Source organism: Hibiscus syriacus, unplaced genomic scaffold (genome assembly GCF_006381635.1).
Source record: "Hibiscus syriacus cultivar Baekdansim isolate YM2019G1 unplaced genomic scaffold, ASM638163v2 tig00116962_pilon, whole genome shotgun sequence".
NCBI classification, from domain to species: Eukaryota; Viridiplantae; Streptophyta; class Magnoliopsida; order Malvales; family Malvaceae; genus Hibiscus; species Hibiscus syriacus.
The window spans coordinates 2,319,420-2,341,673 of NW_024063488.1; the positions used below are offsets into that span (position 1 = coordinate 2,319,420).

The following is a 22,254-nucleotide window of genomic DNA, read 5'->3' on the forward strand; positions in this document are numbered from 1 at the left end:
CTGTCTTGGGCTGCCTTTTTTCTGCGTCTATGAGAGAAACCGAGAAGTGCTTCAGGTCCTGTCATTGACCAACAAAGATTTGTGTTACATGTAGCTGACATGGTGGAGCCTCCAAGTTGCAGATTTTTACATGAACTTTGGGCAGCCTCAACAAGAATGTGTATATGGAGGTTTAAGATCAATACAATATTTTTCCCTCATGATTATCCCTTCATGCCTTGTTGCTTCTTTTCTTCAAGTCCAGCAGCTTCGTTGTGCATGTCCGTCGCATCCTTTTGCATGTCTAGTTTGGCAAGTGCAACTGACTGCATGTAGAAGGCTGTTGGCCAATCAGGATTCACAATTTGCGCTTGCATTGCATCTGCCAGGGCCGCATCTGCTTGATCACAGAATAGATAGCACAGACTTCGCCTAGCGAAAACAGTGGACGAGACCATGGTTCCCACATCTATGAACTGCATAGAAAGAGAAGGCAACCATTAGGTTTCAATCCCAACTCAAGATGGTTTAACACTACTCATGGTTTCAATATATATTTCCAACTGGGAAAGTTAATTGTCACATAACATTCTAAATGTAGAAATAATAAGACATATTATCAAAATTAATCGCCGACGTTTGTGTAAATAGTGTGTTTGTCATCTATTTTATTTTTTAGAGCATTTTAGCCCCTAAAATTTCATTTTTGGTCAAAATAGCCTTGTAGGATGGAAATTGTTAGTTGACTAACGGTCAACACATGTTGTCAACTTGACAATTTCATACATGTTTAATTGGATGATGCGGTATATGTCATGTTATCACTTTAGATAATGCAAAACATGTCACATTATCATTTTGGATGACATATCACATATCATATCATCCCTTTGGGTAATGTGGCTCATGTTATATTATCACTTTTGGTGGCATGACACATGTCATGTTATCACTTTGAGTAACGTAACACATGCCCCATAATCAATTAAATATATGTGAAAATGTCACATCAGTAACATGTGTTGATTGTTGGTCAACTAACGATTTTAATTTAACATGGATTATTTTGACTAAAAATTAAATTGTTAGAGACTAAAATACTAAAAAAACAGAGTAAAGCAACTATTTGTACAAAAGTTGGTAGCTAATTTTATTATTATGCCAAATAATAACATAACAAGATAGCATCATTGACAAGTTCTCAACCTAAGAACAAAAGCATCTCGACAAGTTAAAGTCTTAAATTAAACCTGGGAATAACAGACGATGGCGGTTTTAAAATATTTATCACGGAATGCATTGTCCCCTCGCTTCCGAGCCTCAAGCATATCCCTCATCTGTTGAGTCCACTCTTGGAAAGATAACTGAACCAACCCACAGATAAGAAAACTTCTCGGTAAAAGACTAAAGGAAAAGGGATAAACAATTTACTCAAACGATTCATTCACCTCATTTGATCCTTCATCATCCTTGTAGTGATTCATCACCAATATTTGATGAATTGTTGTGAGGTCAAGTAGTGAACAGGCTTCACCCATCGGTGAAAGCGGACGTTGTGGAGTCGGAGGAGCTTCCTCATACTTTGAGATTGTCATACCCCAATTTAGGGGCTAAAATTTAAGAAATTATAAAGTAGTGGATTTAATTGGTATTTTGGAAGAAATTGAGGATTAAAATGTAAAATCGCAAAGTTGACAAACCATTTTAAGAGGTGCAGGAAGTTTAGTGATTAAACTCATGGTTTACCCATTTTTTTATGGGATGAATTATAACCACTCCCCGTGTGTTTTATGCAGATTTTCTCAGTTTTCCTCCCCCTTCAACCTTCCTTTCAAGTCCTATCTACTTATCGTTCGACATCCGTTTGACGAACCGAAACCACCATCGTGTTCTTTGTCGACCGATGAACAAAACCCCTCAAACCTCTTATCGTCAATCGTCATCGTTTGTCGTTAATTTCAATCGGAAGTATCGTCGGTTTCAACTCAAATTCAGTTGGTTTTCTGTCGATTCACGTCGATCCGGCCATCTGTTTTCGACACCTCCTACACCATCGTGTTCCTTGCATCGTTCCGAGTCCACCGATGTTCTCCATTTCTCCTTCGTTGCCGGCACATGGAGGGGTGAGAAAGTTAAAGTTTTCGATGTTTCTGAAACGAGCTCTCCGCCATTCAAAATTGTGAACCGAGCTTGGTAAGTGTCTCAAAATGCCATAAAATAATTTTTAGAAAATTTTTCGGTATTTATAGGGGATCTGAGGACGCCGCACGCGCCCCACGCGCCTCACCTACGCGTGAGGATTGTTCTGCACCAGTTAACATGAAAAAAAGAATTCGGGTGCTAGTTTTATAAATATTTTTAAAATGGTACCTAATATGTAATTAATTTTTGTTAGGGTGTCGTTGACCACCCATGAGCAAAACTTTGACCGGCGTTGACCGGCTATTGAACGGCCGTTGACTTTTTCCGGTATATCTATTTTGACATTTTTTGAAGTCTTGAATCCGTTTTTGGGGTCCGTTTTGCCAAATTCGAACCCGATAAGCTATTTTCACTGATTTATCACCCGATTCGATCCGTATTTCATAATTAAGCTCCTTTTATGTAATTTATGTTAATATGTATCTGAGGAATTATTTGGAGATGAATTAAAGATCGAGGACATTCGAATGGAAATTTAATGGTCGATCGGTATGGCACAGAAATTGAGGTAATACTTTACTACTTTTTTATGCTTTATGGAACATGTGAATATTGGTAAATGCATGAATAAGATAATGTTGGTCTAATTTGTGTAGTTAATTAATTTCTACACTCGATCCGAATACGATAAAAATTCGGTAACTGATTATGGTTCAGATGACTTTTATAAGAAATTGAGAGATTGTTAGAATTAAAATTACAAGTTCTGTGTTTAGTAATAAAGGAATCAGCTTGGATCTGTAACATATTATTTATTTCATCAAAGGTACTTGGATGGGAAATTATGAGAATACTCTGGTAGGATAAAATTATAAAAATACCCTTATGTTGTAAGATGACAAGAATTGTCCCTGGAAGTTGGTTAATAACTCTGAAAATACATATTGATCCGATAAAATTACAGATGTGCATAAGAAATGCTAGTTTTACTTAGAAAATTTGAATAACTAGTTTTTAACCCCAATAGGGTTTGTGCGGGATGCTAGAAGTTTGTTAAGGGAATTATTTCAAGATAAGAGAATGTTCGGGAAGCAATTAACCATAGGATCTCCTAATTATGTTATTTTCGATAAGAGTTAATACTGAAGTTATCTGATTACGAAATTACGAAAAGGCCCTTGATAGGTAAAAATTGTTTGAGTCAACCCTAAATGAGAAAGTACTTTAAGGATTTGTACTTAACTCGATAAATTACGGATTTAATTGTTAAGATCATGTCTTTGTACATAAAATTCCTAATAACATGTTGGTAACTTCTGAGAAGACAATTTACCTAAAACTCTCCGAGTTAAGAATAAATTATCGTGGGTGCTCTTTTGTCAGAATTGGTCAGAAGGTTTGGAAAAGATGATATGTTTGAATTAAATAATAAGATTATATGGAAGGAAATGATTGAAATACACCATATCTGTAAAATGACTAAAATACCCCTATAATGAAAATAACCCAAGAATATCAATAAGCTCAGGAATAATTGGATATCCTCGAGCTCTGTAAAGAAAAGAATAAAATTGAGCACCAAAATGACCAAAATACCCTTATGGCCTATAATAAGTAAATGTCTTGGATTAATTAAGAAATCTAAATAAATAGGGATGTTGTACTGCTCTTAAAAGTTATGGAATGCATCTTAAGTAGTCAATCAACGCTAGTGCTATATCATTACCTGAATGATATAAGTATCACTTGAATGTTTGTTCGTCTCATTAAGTTAGGATCGATCATAATTTTTTGTAGTACTCAACCCAGTTCAACTCTAGATCGTATTCGGTACTAAGAAGTGGATATTCGTTAGACAAATCAGCAACGAATACCAAATTGAACTGAACGGAAGTACAATATGTATCCAAAATTCAGAAACGTCTGAATTACTCTGGAAAACTCTGAAGTAACCGGGATAGACTTGACTACTAAGTGAAATAAGTAACCTCAATGACTAAGGATTAAATAAGTGAATTGGATTAGTATGAAATCGTTAATGAACATGCATGATGTAATGTTCTTATAGGTCATGAACTACAAATCAAGCACGTCAGCATTTTATGATATCATGGAAGCGTGGAAACGAAATTAAGAGCATTGGAATATCTGATAGTTTCCTTAAGATCTATTCAGAAATGATTCCGAAGATAATCTATGGATAAGAATTTTTGGTATTAAAAAGTAAATACACTAGAAGGACAATGAATTTACCAATCGACAAGAATTAATTCTGGGAGATATTCATCTGGAGTTGTTTGATAATGAAATCAATTGACATAGACTGTAAATGTCCTGAACCTTCATTTATTCCTTATCAGCTCAAGTCATATTCTGAATAACTGATGATTCTGTCAGTTATTGAACTCTTCCTAAGTGATTCTAAATTCCGACATTCTATCGGTATACTGAAGATCCATGTTTCTCTTCCTGATAAGATTACCCAGTACCTCCGAATAATATCTGTAAACTCTGGTGTGTTCCCTAATCACATGAATATTTTATCTAATTTCCAATTTGAATTCTGTTATGATACCTGACCTGGATTCTGATCTGATACATGACCTGGATTATGATCTAATACTTGACCTGAATTATGTTTTAATTTTTGATATATCCGTTTATGGACGTAACATGTTTTATTGAGGGGTATTGTTGGAGGAAGAATACTTGCAGGTTCCTCGGCTTTGTGCTCAGGGTCTTACTATTCGTGACAGGGTTGTATGGTTCTGGTGAACCTACACATTTTGTTCGTGACGGATGGAGAAATTACTATGGTTTTTGAATTTTAAAAATATGTTTTAAAAATATCTATGTCTTTTCACTGGTTTAGTGGGAACACACTAGATAACCTATTCTGATCTCCTGAACCTATACATCCAAAATATTTCCCTGAACTAAACGCTTATTATCTGTTACTACCTGAAATATCCGTAGGATCTCTGCTCAGCATAAAGATCTGTAAATGTCTGAACCGATAAGGAAATATATGTTTATCTGTATCTGCACGTTCTTCATCATCATCTGGTAGTTCTGTATTACTGAGCTTTCCGAAGCTCACTCTATTACTCACCATTACAGGTTAAAAGAATTGTATCAATGCAGCTATTGACATCAATAAGGGAGTTCTTCCGGCGTTGTTTGCATAGTATGATACATGTGATTAGGGGACATGTAATTGTATTTTTTTTTATATACGAGTATGAAAATCTATTTTATTTATGCATATTGATAAATCATTTTATAAGTTATATGTTTTAATAAAAGTTTTAAATTTTTCGCTATTTTTATAGTGGGTTGCTCCGGTGGCCCTAATGTAACACTCTAAATCGGATTGGGTTACCCGCATCGGTCTGAGGGGGTTACATTTAGTGGTATCAGAGCTTAGGTTTGAGTCAAAAATTTTCCAAATAGACTGGTCGGTCGAATGTCAAAAGATGTCTGATCAGTACATGCCCCTAGACTATAATCGTACTTCTTTGAGCCGGAACTCCAAGGTCGAGTCCCTATTTGTAATGAGCAAACCTAAGTTTTCATCCATTAGGTCTCTATCGTTTTATAAAGGAATACCAGTAACGTCTATTTGAATTCTGTAAAGTACCTCACAGGCCATGTGAGAGTTACTCATCTAAGAAATTTTGACCCTACTCTGGAAATGAAATTGTGATATGCTACTCCTTTATGAGCCTATTCTCGTAACCAAGACTGAATTGATTCCTCAATGAAATTTTCGTTCGGATTCTTTTATTGAATTGAGGAGAAGTTCTGATAAGAATGTATACTCAACTTGTTAAGGATTAATAGAGTATCTGTATTTCTGTAAAAGCTACTGAAAGATATGAAAGAACTGATGGAAGTTTCATTTCTGCAATCATATGACATGAATGAATTTCAAGGACGAAATTCTTTTAAGGAGAGGAGAATAAGTACATCCCAATTTAGGGGCTAAAATTTTAGAAATTATAAAGTGGTGGATTTAATTGGTATTTTGGAAGAATTTGAGGATTAAAATATAAAATCGCAAAGTTGGCAGACCATTTTAAGAGGTGCATGAAGTTCAGTGATTAAACTCATGGTTTACCTATTTTTTATGGGATGAATTATAACCCCTCCCCGTGTGTTTTCTGCAGATTTTTTCAGTTTTCCTCCCCCTTCAACCCTCTTTTCAACTCCGATCTATTCACCGTTCGACTTCCGTTTGACGAACCGAAACCACCTTCGTGTTCATTGTCGATCGATGAAAAAAAACCCTCAAACCTCTTATCGTGAATCGTCATCATTTATTGTTAATTTCAATCGGAAGTATCATCGGTTTTAACTCAATTTTCGTTGGTTTTCTGTCGATTCACACCGATCCGGCCATCCGTTTTCGACACCTCCAGTACCATTGTGTTCCTTGCATCGTTCTGAGTCCACCGGTGTTCTCCGTTTCTCCGTCGTCGCCAGCGCGTGGAGGGATGAGAAAGTTAAAGTTTTCGATGTTTCCGAATCGAGCTCTCCGTCATTCAAAATTGTGAACCAAACTTGGTAAGTGTCTCAAAATGTCATAAAATAATTTTTAGAAATTTGTCTGGTATTTATAGGGGCTCCCAGGATGCCGCACGCGCCCCACGTGCCTCCCCCTATGCATGGGGATTGTTCTGCACCAGTTAACATAAAAAAAGAATTTGGGTGCTAGTTTTGTATATATTTTTAAAATGGTGCCTAATATGTAATTAATTTCTGTCAGAGTGATATATGTGTAAAACCGTTGAACGTTGACCGTCGTTGACCACCTTTGACCAAAACTTTGACCGATCATTGAATGACCGTTGACTTTTTTCGGGTATACCTATCTTGACATTTTTTGACGTCTTGAATATGTTTTTGGGGTCTGTTTCGCCAAATTCGAACCCGATAAGCTATTTTTCACTAATTTATCACCCGATTCGATCCGTATTTCAGAATTAAGCTCCGGGTTTTATGCAATTTTTGTTAATATGTATCTCAGGAATATTTTGGAGATGAATTAAAGATCGAGGACATTCGAATGTAAATTTAATGGTCGATCAGTATGGCACAAAAATCGAGATAATACTTTATTACCTCTTTATGCTTTATGGAACATGTGAATATTAGTAAATACATGAATAAGATAATGTTGGTCTCATTTGTGTAGTTAATTAATTTCTACACTTGATCTGAATATGATAAAAATTCGGTAATTGATTATGGTTCAGATGACTTTTATAAGAAATCGAGGGATTGTTATAATTAAAATTACAAGTTCTGTGTTTAGTGATAAAGGAATCAGCTTGGATCTGTAACATATAATTTATTTCATCAAAGGTACTTGGATGGGAAATTATGAGAATACTCCGGTAGGGTAAAATTACGAAAATACCCTTATGTTGTAAGATGATAAGAATTATCCCTGGAAGTTGGTTAATAACTCTGAAAAGACATTGATCCGATAGAATTACAGATGTGCATAAGAAATGCTAGTTTTGCTTAGAAAATTTGAATAACTGGTTTTTAACCCCAAGAGAGTTTGTGCAAGATGCTAAAAATCTGTTAAGGGAATCATTTCAAGATCAGAGAATGTTCGGGGAAGAAATTAACCATAGGATCTCCTAATTATATTATTTTCGTTAAGAGTTAATACTGAAGTTATCTAATTAAGAAATTATGAAAATGCCCTTGATAGGTAAAAATAGTTCGAGTCGACCCTAAATGAGAAAGTACTTTGAGGATTCATACTTAACTCGATAAATTACGGATTTAATTGTTAAAATCCTATTTTTGTACAGAAAATTCCTGATAACATGTTGGTAACTTTTGAGAAGACAATTTACCTAAAAATCTCCGAGTTAAGAATAAATTATCGAATGTGCTCTTTTGTCGTAATTGTTCGGAAGGTTTGGAAAAGATGATATGTTTGAATTAAATAATAATATTATATGGAAGGAAATGATTGAAATACACCATATATGTAAAATGACCAAAATACCCCTATAATGGAAATGACCCAAGAATATCAACAAGCTCAGGAATGATTGGATATCCTCGAGCTCTGTAAAGAAAAGAAAAAAATTGAGCACCAAAATGACCAAAATACCCTTATGGCCTAGAATAAGTAAATATCTTGGATTAATTAAGAAATCTAAATAAACATGGATGTTGTATTGCTCTTAAAAGTTATGGAATGCAGCTTAAGTGGTCAATCAACGCTAGTGCTATATCATTACCTGAATGATATAAGTACCACTTGAATGTTTGTTCGTCTCATTAAGTTAGGATCGATGATAATTTTTTGTAGTACTCAGCCCAGTTCAACTCTAGATCGTATTCGGTACTAAGAAGTGGATATTCGTTAGACAAATCAGCCACGAATACCAAATTGAACTGAACGAAAGTACAATATGTATCCGAAATTCAGAAACGTCTGAATTACTATGGAAAACTCTGAAGTAACCGGGATAAACTTGACTACTAAGTGAAATAAGTAACCTCAATGAATAAGGATTAAATAAGTGAATTGGATGAGTCTGAAAACATTAATTAACATACATGATGTAATGTTCTTATGTGTCATGAACTACAAATCAAGCACGTCAGCATTTCATGATATCGTGGAAGCGTGGAAATGAAATTAAGAGCATTGGAATATCTGATAGTTTCCTTAAGATCTATTCAGCGATGATTCCGAAGATGATCTATGGATAAGAATTTTTGGTATTAAAAAGTAAATACACTAGAAGGACAATGAATTTACCAATCGACAAGCATTAATTCTGGGAGATATTCATCTGGAGTTGTTTGATAATGAAATCAATTGACATAGACTGTAAATGTTCTAAACCTTCATTTCTTACTTATCAGCTCAAGTCATATTCTGAATAACTGATGATTCTGTCAGTTATTGAACTCTTCCTAAGTGATTCTAAATTCCGACATTCTATTGGTATATTAAAGATCCGTATTTCTCTGCCTGTTAAGATTACCCAGTACCTCCGAATAATATATGTAAACTCTGGTGTGTTCCCTAATCACATGAATATTTTATCTGATTTCCGATTTGAATTCTATTATGATACCTGACCTGGATTCTAATATGATATTAACATGGATTATGATCTGATACATGACCTGAATTCTGATCTAATACTTGACCTGAATTATGTTTTGATTTTTTATATATCTGTTTATGGACAGAACATGTTTTATTGAGGGGTATTGTTTGAGGAAGAATACTTGCAGGTTCCTCGGCTTTGTGCTCAGGGCCTTACTGTTCGTGACGGGGTTGTATGATTCTGGGGAACCTACACATTTTGTTCGTGATGGATGGAGGAATTACTATGGTTTTTGAATTTTAAAAATATGTTTTAAAAAATCTGTATAACTGGTTTTGTGGGAACACACTAGATAACCTATTCTGATCTCCTGAACCTAGACATCCGAAATATTTCCCTGAACTAAACGCTTACTATCTGTTACTACCTGAAATATCTGTAGGATCTCTGCTCAGCATAAAGATCTGTAAATGTCTGAACTGATAAGGAAATATATGTTTATCTGTATCTGCACGTTCTTCAGCATCATCTGGTAGTTTTGTATTATTGAGCTTTCCGAAGCTCACTCTATTACTAACCATTGCAGGTTAAAAGAATTGTACCAGTATAGCTATTGACATCAATAAGGGATTTCTTCCGAAGTTGTTTGCAGAGTATGGTACATGTGATTAGGGGGCATGTAATTGTATTTTGTTTTATATACGAGTATGAAAATCTATTTTATTTCTGCATACTGATAAATCATTTTATAAGTTACAAGTTTTAATAAAAGTTTTAAATTTTCCGCTATTTTTATAGTGGGTCGCTCCGGTGGCCATAATGTAACACTCTAGATCAGATCGGATTACCCGCATCGGTCTGAGGGGGTTACAGAGATCCCAAGCATGACATAAGATGGAACCTACAAAACCAAGATACAATGTTCAGGACCTAAGGTGAAGTACATAAAGCATTCCTTTTCAACATATCTTGGCCATTGAGTGGCCTTTGGTACTGCCGAAACCATGCAAGTGAAAAGGTTTCTAGTATTAACTTAATTGAATAGGCAAAAGCATAAAAATTCCTTACATCGGGTTTGGTTTGCAATGGAGCTAATGTGGCAACAAGTTCCCTTGTATGGGGCCGCTCCCTGGGTTCATATTGCAAACACTGAGAGGCAATGCCAACAACCACAGTTGCCTCGTCTGTCGAAAATTTTCCCTCTAAATGTGAATCCATGAGGAGAATGATGTTTTTATCTTGTATCATATCAAGTGCCTGCAAACATGCACTGCCATCAATTTGAATTGTATGTTACCATTGACAACCAAAGTAAGAGCCCATAAGATAACAGACTATGATTTGCAGAATTTCGAAAAAAGAAAGAAAACTTACATAATACTATATATGCAACCTTTCTACCTTACTATAAGTCACTTTTATCCACTTACATGACTAGGAGGGATGTGCTTCCCACTTATCACATCAAGAAGAACAGTGCCAAAGCTGTAAATAACGCTTTCAGGGGTGACTCTCCCTACAATTCACCAAATTGTTGCAGATAGCAGAAGGCATAAGTTCGACAAATTCGACGAAAAGAGTCGTGCAATTTGAAAAGAGAAAACACTTCCCACACATCATGTAACATTATAAAATGCCACAAAACAACACAATGACAGATAAACAGCTAATCATACATCCAGCAGATGATTTTATACATGAACATAGTAAAGATCAGAACAGCTAACCATACATCGTGCAAGCAATTGATGCAAACCGATGGATTGGAGATAAACCAATTAACATGATTAAGGACCAAAGTATATCCAGAGATGAGTAACAGGTAAATCTCTTTGCATTTCGACAATAAGACGAAGGATGAATGAGTATTACAGGACAGAAAACATTAACTATCAGAACTAAATCAAATAGAAAAGGAAATACCATTTCTGAGATATTCCGGTGGTGTGTAGGCAAGATTAGTACTATAACTTTTCCCATCACTGCTATTTTTCATCAGGGGAAACATGATAGACGTGGATCACCATCCTAAAATATCCATTAGAAAGATATCAATTACTAGCTTAATGATAGTTAATTTTAGAGGAAGAGGAGGAAAAGAGACCAATACCTCATCAAAAATAACCCTGTAAGCATTTAGATCATGATACAATGGGTGGCCCTCATTACTACAATAATCTAAAGCCTCAGCAATGCAGAAAGCTACTCTTAATCGCATTGCCCACTCAATGGTTTGATTTTCCCCTGCACAATGTGAACATAGACCCAAGGTTAGTCTGAGAAAATCAGAAATGTCCAGAAACACATTCAAATTCCAATCTAAAAGCATTCAACAAAAAACATGAAACAAAGAATTTTACCCTTTATACCACAATAAGAAAAATCTACCTGTAAATAGCCTATGAGTTCAGCATGGACTAAAGGAACTCAATAAATTAGCAAGAAACTGAAACAAGAATAACTGCAAAGGAAGCAAAGGCTAAGCCAGTGTTACACCAGGCAATTTCTAGGCAACAACAAGCAAGACCTAAACAAATTCAACCCTGCTAAAACTTCTTAAAACATGAACAAAAATGAAAAGTATTTCAAGGTAAAAGAGAATGAGAACTGACAATGAAACAAATGCTTAGCGAGAGTATCATTTATCATGTACTCAGCAATAAGCAACCTTTCATCTCCGTTACAGCAATATCCTATCAAATTTGCCAACCTCTTGTGTCTCAACTTCCCTACTCCCCAAGCTTCCTCCTGACCAAACCCACAAAAACCCACTTCAAATAACAAACAAGAAACCCACAGCAAAAACATGAAACCGAAAATAATGATGTAATAATACCACAAACTGTTTGGAGTCAGACCAAGCCATCTTAGTGAACTTCTTAACAGCAATCCATTTCATGTTTTTCAAACGACCTTTATAAACAAGGTTAGGAGCCTTTTCCCCACCCTCAGAAACTATGTTATCTGAACTGAAATTATCGGTGGCTGCTTTGAGGTCAGCCAAGGAGAACTCTGAGAAAGAAGGGACTCCATTTGCAACAACAGGGACGACGGGTACAACACCCGGACCTGATTGGTTATGGTTCCGATTCTCTTGTTGCTGATGTTGAGTCTGGTCTTTCTCTGGGTGAGTCTCTTCTCGAAAAGAAGATTCACAACAACCCATAATTCAGTTTTCTTGAAGCTTTCTTCTACTTTTTTCACAACAAAAATGAAAGACGCAGGGTTTTTGGTTTTCACAGAAAAAAATGGGTATAGAAAGAGTGAAATTTGTTTGAGTTTTCTGTCTTTGTAAAAGCAGTTTGGTTCCTCGTTTAATTGGTCGAGTTGTTTATGTTTTACTGCATTTTTTCTTGTTTTAGGGACTGCTGCACCGCTAAATCTTTTGCAGTTATAAAGGAGTTCATCATTTCCAACTTTTAAGACAGTGATATTTATAGTTGTCGTCGTCTACAACCCCTGGGAAATTACCCGGTTGCTTATAAAAGTTAAATGATAATCCAATCATAAAAGTTGATAAATTCAAGGCACATATTATATTAGGGATAAATTATATTAAATTTCATTGAACTTTAGATTGTATATTATTTATATAACTAAACTTTTAATTTTTCCAGTGATTTTTAATTTTTGACTTTAGTTATATTATTAAAATGTTAAATTTTAATGACACGATGATATGAATATATTTTTTTTATTATTTATGATGACATGGAGAAAATAATATTGTTATGATGATGACTATTGATGTTAAAACGATGTCATTTTAGATACTTTAAGAATGTATCAATTTTATAACTAAAACTAATCTTTTAAACTATTTATATTTTGACATTGTATTTTTTTACAGTTGTCGGCAACCAATCATTGTTCATCATACATCTTTCACTACAAGATCGATAACAAAATGTTTGTATTTTACTCATCTTTCTTCTAATAGGATTGATTATACATGCTAATACATTGATCTCTTTTGATAACTGTCCGATGAAGTTATTTTTTAGATATGTTGTTCTTCTCAAAATAATATTTTATACCGTTCAAATTTTCAAACAAACATCTCAAATCCCTCGAATCTAAAAAAGCCCCTAAACCCCTAAAAATAGTAAATTTTTTATTAATTTCATTGATTTTGAGAAGATTCTGTGAAAATCAATCCTAGGAGAAGAAAAAAAGAGTAAAATGCCAACATTTTAGCACAATCTTTACTGTGAAAGATGATTGATGGCGAGCGATGAATTGGCAATCGGAGGTGGTAAAAAATGTGCAGTGGCAAAAAAAATGAATTGTTCGAAAGGTTAGTAACAAAATTGATACAATCCTAAAGTTAAGTACCTAAAAGGCTAAAACGATGTCATTTTAAGCATAAAATAACCGCATCAAAACGATGTCGTTTTGTCATTGTCATCACACCATTTTATTTGGCTAAAACGATGTCATTTTAGGCATAAATAACCGCACCAAAATGATGTTGTTTTGTCATTGTCGTCACACCATTTTATTTTCAATAGTCCAATAATATAATTGAAGTTAAAATCAAAATTTAATATTGTAATAAGTGAAATTATAAGTTTAATAACATCACCTAAATTTAGTTATATTTGGTGTAATTTATCCTAATATTAGTTCTAGTTCATTTTTCTATTTGTTCATTGAACAAGTAACATTTTATATGGTTGAGATTTATTTGGATTTAAAAGTCAACAAATTAGTCTCTTTTTACTGCTAAACTTGCCTTTCAATATTGTCCTATATCTTTATCATAAAAACCTCATTTAATTGGTCACTTCATTACTGTACAAATATTCTTTTTTATATACTTAATGTATTATTTTGATTAAATAGAAAATACATATTAACATTTTCATTGTTTTTAGGTACTTCTATGTGTCATTGTTTGGTTTAAGTTAACTTTAATGAGAACACAAGAACAGATTTCAGCATAAAAAAAAAAAAGGGGAAAAATCATCTATTCTCTAGTTAAATGACAGAGTAGTTATTCTTCTAAAAATTTCAAATTCTCATATATTTTAGATATTTTATTTTAATTTTTTTATTAATAATATATTTGTGTCTCTTAAAATTTTATAAATTTATTTCTCTAATATAAAATCTTGCGTCCATCTCGATAAAAAAATGCCGGAGCATGTCAACTTCTTTAATCAAGAACATAAAATAAATGATTTTTTTTTTACTTTTAACAATGGGTACTCGTGGAAAAATTAAGAGTAAGAAAGAAGAATCCATTAGTTGTTAAGCAAGTAACCATTTCAGAAAGTCGTAACACATTCCAATGTTTGTCCATTTATGGTCACCATTGCCTTTCTATATACCCTATCGCAGCGACGGATGTATATGTTTTTCAGTGTATGTATTTATCTTAAAATGTTTTTTTTTTATTTTTGTTGTCAATTTATGGACGATACCTTTCTTAAAATCTTATTTATGTTCGTTTCATATGACATTTTTTGTTATTAATATAAATATACTTATTTCAAAAATATTTCTAGATCTAACAACATATGATGTTGTGTTTTGTTTAAACAAGAATCGCCAAATTTTCAATAAAAATTTAGAAGGTTTTTGTTAAGGAATATGCAATATCTTAATTTATCAAGGGATTCTAAGGATTTGTTTTATATGTTATATCCAACAACAATAATAAAATCAGAGTGGTATTATCCATTATTATGACACCAATTTAGATCAAAATTATTTATTAAGTAAATTTTGGTAAATATATTTTATTATGACAACACGACTCCTAACATTTGATTAATAATCACTTTAACCCCTATTCTTTTTTCCTCAAGTATTTTGATCCTTAGTGTTTTATTTTAGGGTAAAAGGCTCATACTTTGTAACATTAACCATTTGTTAAATAACAGTTTCATCCATAAAGAGTCTACCAAAATAAAACGTTTTGATTTGGGACAAAATGCTCCAAAATATGAATGAGTCAAAACAACCATTTTAATAAAGATTAGAGGTTAATTTTGACATATTGCATAAAATCTAATATCAACCAGTGTAAATAAGTTACAATTTATCTCAAATTTGTAATAATTATTTTCATATATAATTTTAATTAACCTTATTCTTTTTAGTTATACTGGCGTAAATAAAATGTAATTTATATCAAATTTGTAATAATTATTTTCATATATAATTTTAATTAACCGATGCTTACTCCGATGGTTTGGCCACAATGGCTGCATTTTGTTTGCAGAAGCATGCCCCATTTTGTTCAATGAAAAGGAGACGCATTTTGAACACCTTCAATAGACATCACGTTTCACTACCTCCAAATGCAAAATCAATGTCCTGAGCTCTCGGCAAGATTCGATAGTTGCCGGATCAAAAGCTTTGCAATCCACAACACCAACTAGCCCCTCTCGATGTTCTTCAGTTATGCATCATAAGCCTGTCCATATTCTTGTAAGGCAACCATGAATCATCTAACATTCCCCTTACCATCTCATTCATAATCAGGTCTTCCCTGACAGAAGAGCAACTGACCAAGTTGTGCGTTGCAGGACCCACGGAACCACCACCGAGCTTCATTTCTCAGACGGCAATAGACTGCCTACACCAGATCATCAATCCAAATAGTGCCATAATCATTTTATTTCATAGTCCTATGATACTCTCTCATGCTCTTGCCCAATCCTTTCTTTAACGCGCTGCAAAAGCTCATCATAGGCTCTGGAGGACTCAGAACTGAACTTTTCCATTGCCTCAAAAATGTGTTGCAAGCTCCCCTGCAAACTATGGTTACTAGTCTCACTCTGATGCACAACATTTCCAGCTACTGAGAGATTATTACCATCTCCAGAGACCAAAACAATCTTCTCTAATGCTTGGATCCCTTTCTGCAACTTCTGATCCTCTCTATCCAGACTCCTTGCCTTTCTCTCTAAATCCTTATTGGACATCATCCACCGATGCATTTCCGACTTATCTTGTTCCCATAGCTGGAGCACACTCGTGGCCAAAACCCACATAGAATCGATCACCTCTCGTTCAGATATCCTATCCATTGCTTGTGACCACTGATTACATATTACAAATATGGGTGGTGCACCAACCCTGCTAGGTGAGAAGGGAGCTATTCCATCATCGGTCACTTCAGGTTCATAGTTAAGACATTTTAGAAGCCAGTTATTCAAACCCCTCACATAACCCTTCTGGGCACTTATCCAACTTGAGAATCTTATAGTCCAGCTAATAAGTTCATGCTCAAGCTGCAGTGTGGCCTTAAGATGATCATCACTGAGCTTTTTGCGAGACCCTACTAAACCTAAAGTTTTGGCCTCTCTGATCATCTGGCACTGACTACGATGACATTCAAGCATTGATTTCCACATTCTGTTTAACCTGGAAAAAGAATATTACAAGGAAACAGTAAGACTAACAAAAATAATAATAACTATTACTATAATTATTTAAAAAGAAATTGTAAATAATGAATACATATGCCTTTGGAGTGTCAAAAGATCGGTTAATTCAATAAATCAATGATATGAAAATCATGACAATTGAAAAACATATCAAATTAGCGATGCAGATAAAAAAGCACATGAGAGATTCAACTGGAAAAGAAATTTGACACCCAGATTTTACTTATGTGAACATGATCTCAAACAAAATTGTATTTCTTTATTTGAGATAGTCTCACACATCAATTTATTTGATATACTATCGGAAGGTGCATTATAAATGATTTGCATGAAGAGTCGCTGTCAAACTCACTCCCCGTAATACTAAATACACACACCAGATACATAGGTTTCTGAATCTTGTTAAGAATATTTAATTATTAACTAGATTTATGTATTAGAAATAGTTGCATGATATACGGGACGAAAAAGGTGCCCCACAAAAAACCGTTTCAGTAGAATCCTCCCCCCAACTACTAAAAGGTAATTTGTATACTTAATCAGTATCTATTTTGCATCTTTGGTTAATAAAGCGCCGTTTGGCACAGACAACTCACAACTTCTAATAAGATTTCAGTGATATATGATCTCAAGAACTAATCCTGAAACTCAAATGTATAATTTTCCCATCCTAGTGACTCAACATTTTAGGCCAAATCCACAAAATTCTTTGATGCCAATGATTCAAGAATGAATAGGAAAGAATGATCTAACAGCATCTATCCTAATAAGAAGTGATTGTAGAAGAATCTTTCATCTGGGGGCGGATTAGCTAAAACCTTTCTTTTCCATTGTTTGACCCCAAATACCCTTTAGAGACATCTCAGACCTGCATGACATTCACTTCTCAGCACTAGCGAGGACAAGAGATCCATTAAACTAGTAAAAAAGCTAAAGCAATACTATTATCTAACCGACATAGACAGCATTAAATAATCTGATTAATCAAATAAACACATCAAATGGAAATATTCTGACCCTTCAATCAGTTCATTTAGCAATGGCCATAATTCCTCATCCCTGATCTTATTAATTGTCACAGATATCTTGTCAACAACTTGAATTGCTATTCTTATCTTTGTGGACAGGCTCCTGATTGAATTACGGGTTGAATCAATTTTGCTAGCTTCCGCACCCCTTTGATCTAATCTTTTTAAATTGTCGGATTTCTTGTCGTAAGCTACCCGCATCTTCTCCTCAGCCTGCATTGCATCAAAATATTCAACTTAAAAAGGATCACAATGGTTAGATAACTACTAAAATAAGATGCCCTCTGAACCCAGGGTATAACCAAGCCATAGTAATTCCATTTCCACCAGAAACCACGTTAAGATGATGACAAGGTATTCCTAAAATGGTACAGGAACATCATTTGAATGTATGTAAACCACTATTACACTATTCATGAAAAAGCAAATAACATGAAGCCCTTCAAAGGTGAATATCTCAAAGCAGCAACTTTCATAGAAACAGTTCCTTAATGAGATGGAAATCAAATTAGAGTAAAACACAGGGAGGTATGATTACAGAAAATGGAACATAATCTAGAATCACACACCGAACTGAAAATGAATCGAATGTAAAATCTCTACTTTTAGCCATGAATGATGATCATTTAGACCATACAGCATATTGAGATAATAGTCAAACTAAAATTGCAAAGACCAAATGAGTAAAGGCACGTACAGAAACAGATAACAAGTTCAACAAGCAATACATGATCAACACACCATATACCTTTACTTCATTGTAGAGCTTCTTTTCCCAAAGATATAACTTGTGTAAAGTAGACGAAAGGTTTTTCGGTTTGCTCGCCAGTTTTTCATTGAAGTCTAAAAATGTTGGATCAGTGTTGTCAGCCGAGGAAGAAGATTCACCAGTCTTCGAAGTAGATGGCTTAGATGTTACTACAGATAATGAAGGAGTAACTACATGCAATATCTTGGAAACTGTTTCACAAAGATCCCAAAACCCACCGTTAGTACTACTGTTGCAGAAAACTTTTTCTATTTTAAATAAATCTATTCTAATGAAGCTGCAAGTCAAAACCCCATGATTTTAGCAAAAATCAGTACTTGTCAAATCACAGATTTTGTATAACACAAGTGAAAGAATGAAATTTCATACCATGTTTGGGCTTGTAAGGAAGTGTTCCCACCTCAAGCAACTTAGCAAGTTCATTCCCAGACTCCGAAGCTCTCATAAACTGGACCTGTATCTCTCTAATAACCTCAAAAACATCCCTTGGAGTGCCCCTTGACCCGGTGCCACGCTCCTCGGCCCTTTCATCATCCACCGCTTTCTTCACCACCACATGAACTTCATTTTCCACCCTATCATTTTCAATCCCAACACTGGGCCTCGCCTGATAAAGCGAAGCCTCTGTTTCACTAGTCGTAACTTTCCCATCCTCTTCTTCAACTGGGGAATTGGAATAACCACCGCTGTCAACAAATTTCTGATCCCCGTCCACTTCTTTAACTACTTCATGTTGAAAATCCTCATCTTCCAAATCAGGGATCCCTTCCTCTTCTCTAACCTCCTTTGAATCCCTACTCGGCGTATACGGAGGATAATAGTTTTCAAAACTCTCGAAAGGGTTCAGGAAATCCCAAGCTGAAGCTCTCGGAGGTGAAGGTGGAGGCGGTGGTGGTTTCGAGTACGACTCAACAGCCGTTGACGACGGTTGCAGCGAAGACCCATAACCAGACGCCGAATAAGAAGAATAATTACTAAAACCACCGTAATTTGGGTAACCCGAATAAAGGTATGAACCAGAGTTGGGATTAAAATTACTTGCATAAGAGTAAGGATAATAAGGAGAAGATGAAGATTCACCCATATAAACCGTCTCTGGATTCATAGGCCTTTGTTCATAAACAATGGACGGCGTTGGTTGCTTCTTCATAAAATTGGTATGCATAGACCCACCGGGAAAAGGCCCAGATTCAAAAGGCCCATAATTGGGATAATTTTGGTTCATATACTCTATATGACCCACACCATCGTCGTGCAAAGGCGAAGAATGGTGCAAAGAGCCGCCGGAATCATCTTCATCTGAATCGGAAAGGAAGTGAAGATGAGACCCAGAATTTGAATGGGAATGGTGATGGGAAACATCACCTTTTTTGGGTGGACTTGACCCGATTTCAATTGGATCCACCTCTTTATTTTTAAGTTTATTAGGCGACAGAGGAGAAGGCGGTAACGCCGCCCCTGAAGAAGTCCCAAAATCATGCTCGATGAAGTTATTCAAAGACTGACCAAATAACTTCAAAGACGCTGTGTAAGCGAGATGAGCTTCGGCTAAAGCAAAACGTTGTTGAATGGCTTCTTCTAAAAAAGTACACCTTTCCCGACAAAGAGCAACTGCCGGAAGATCATCTAACTTTGAACTAGAACATCCCATAATAACTCCCCCCCAAAAAGCGACAAGGATTAGTATCTGGTTTTTATACGAAGGAAATAGCAAACATGATAATAGGGATTCTTTCTGGAGAGAAAGAAGGAATCTTGGCCAGCACGGAGTGTATCGTCGTGTTGTAGCAGAAAGAGGAAGAAAAAAAAAAAAAAAGAAAGATAAACAACTCTTCTCAAACACCAACAGTAACCGTGCTTTTCTTTGCTTTGGATTAAACCCTCTGTTTCTAGTTAATAATATTTCAATAAATTTACTTGGTTGTTTTTACTTTCTTGCAAAACTCTTGTTTATAAACGAAGAAGAAGAAGAAAGAAAGGGTTGATTTTTATTTCTGAGGGATTTGAGAAATGTTGAGAGGGGGGAAAATAAAACACAAAAAGTGAGAAAGGTTTGGTTTGACAGAAACTTCGACGCCTTATACCCCTTTGAAATCATGACGTTAGTTTCTTTATTAGTCTTCTTTTAGTCTCCCATGAACCCTTCTCTTTATTATCAATTTTTATAAATACTAATACGTGGATTAAAAATATATCATTTATATAACAAATTATTATAAAGAGAAAGGAGACAATATATTCCATCCATCTCATTATTTTTATTATTATTGATTAAGCACATAATTTTAATAAATTAATTTAATACATATCAAATTATGTAAACCGAAGTAAATGATAAAATTACACTAAAAATGGCAAATTTTTTTGATAAAGTGATGGAAAAAGAATTCTATTTAGGAAATCAGTAGAATTATTTTTTGATATAGGACAATCGTTATGTTACATGTTAGAGTTGTTTAAATGATATGATATCTTTGGTAAGATGTCTGGATGACAGAGCGTTTTTAATCAAAATGTAATGTTACAAACTTTTACTCATGCATGTAATTACGAGAAAGACGTATGGATGACAGAGTATTTTTAATCAAAATGTAATGTTACAAACTTTTACTCATGCATGTAATTACGAGAATGATGTCGTATGGTTCAAACGATCTTCGACTATAATAATCACACTATTTGAGAAAAGAGTTTTACCCACACTCAAGATTAAAAAAATCCCAGCATAATATCAGGGTAATTTTACCCTTAAAATGCGATTAATGATTAGATTTATTTTGATGGGATAATATGATAAATGGTTAAAAAGAAAATATAAGTTTTATTATTTGTTGACTTTTCTAATATGAATTTTAAATGAGATAATCTCAAAATTTAAAATGGACAATTTTAGTGAGACGAGAGGGTATAGATTTATTAGACTCATCTAATTTTTATTTCTTAAAATAATTATATAATGGTGTTATTTTTGTTAAAAAATATTAATCTATAGTAGGAACTTAAATAAAAATTTTATAATAAATAGAAATGTTCCTTTCTTGAAAATTACAAGGAAACTTTGTTTTTAAACTCTAACTATCTAATTGAGAATCCTTAAAATGTATATATCCCAATATAGTCGAGAAATCGTACTCAATTTGAACTTTTCTTTTCCTTGCAGATGCAACATTTGAAAAACAACTCGTTCAAACAATTGACCATCAGTGGTAAGCATTTGGGAAAGTTCAACGAAGTTTCTAACTTGATTTTGTATCTAAGAAATCTTAGGTTAAGATTGTAATTTTGTAGACGGATTAAACTATTTAGTCATTTCTTTTAAACTTATTAAATAATACAGGCTCATCATTAAATAATGAGAATAGAACTGTACAATACTATTATAAAAAAATATCTTTCAAAGAACTCGAAAATTAAAAGATAAGAATAAACCTCATTATCGAGATGAAGGATAAACATCATCGGCAGTAATTCAAATTAGGATAAAACAACATGATATTCAGATAAAAACTAATTGAAAAAATGACGCCAAATTTAATATTTAAATAGAACAAAAAAAACGTGGTACAAAAGTAAAAGAAATAAAAAAAATCATATATTATTTTTATTAGAAAACGATAAGACTTATTAAACAAAATAACACAATACAAATATGTAAAAACTAAAAGATGGGAAGAAAAAATGAGGTGAAGATGGAGAAGAACACAAGAATTATAATAGAACATAGGTAACAGTTGCTTGATCAAAGGTCAATTTTACTATCTTTTTAACAGCTGAAGATTAAAAAAATCATCTGGTCGTCGTGTTTGCTCAGTGGAGCGAAAAAAGTTCCATGTGTCAAAGTCTTA

General features: G+C 34.1%; 1 protein-coding gene and 1 pseudogene across 1 annotated transcript; both read right to left on the reverse strand.

Moving 5' to 3' along the window:
• Positions 1-203: 203 nt before the first annotated feature.
• Positions 204-12,407, reverse strand: LOC120190312 (annotated as a pseudogene).
• Positions 12,408-15,334: 2,927 nt separating this feature from the next.
• LOC120189956 (protein ALTERED PHOSPHATE STARVATION RESPONSE 1-like) lies at positions 15,335-20,293 on the reverse strand. The gene is made up of 4 exons (XM_039193091.1): positions 18,779-20,293; positions 18,389-18,600; positions 17,630-17,853; positions 15,335-16,589 (listed from the first exon to the last, which is right to left on the reverse strand). Exons 1-4 carry the CDS (start codon positions 20,058-20,060, stop codon positions 15,851-15,853), a joined length of 2,457 nt encoding a protein of 818 aa, XP_039049022.1. The 5' UTR covers positions 20,061-20,293; the 3' UTR covers positions 15,335-15,850.
• Between the last annotated feature and the right edge of the window lie 1,961 nt (positions 20,294-22,254).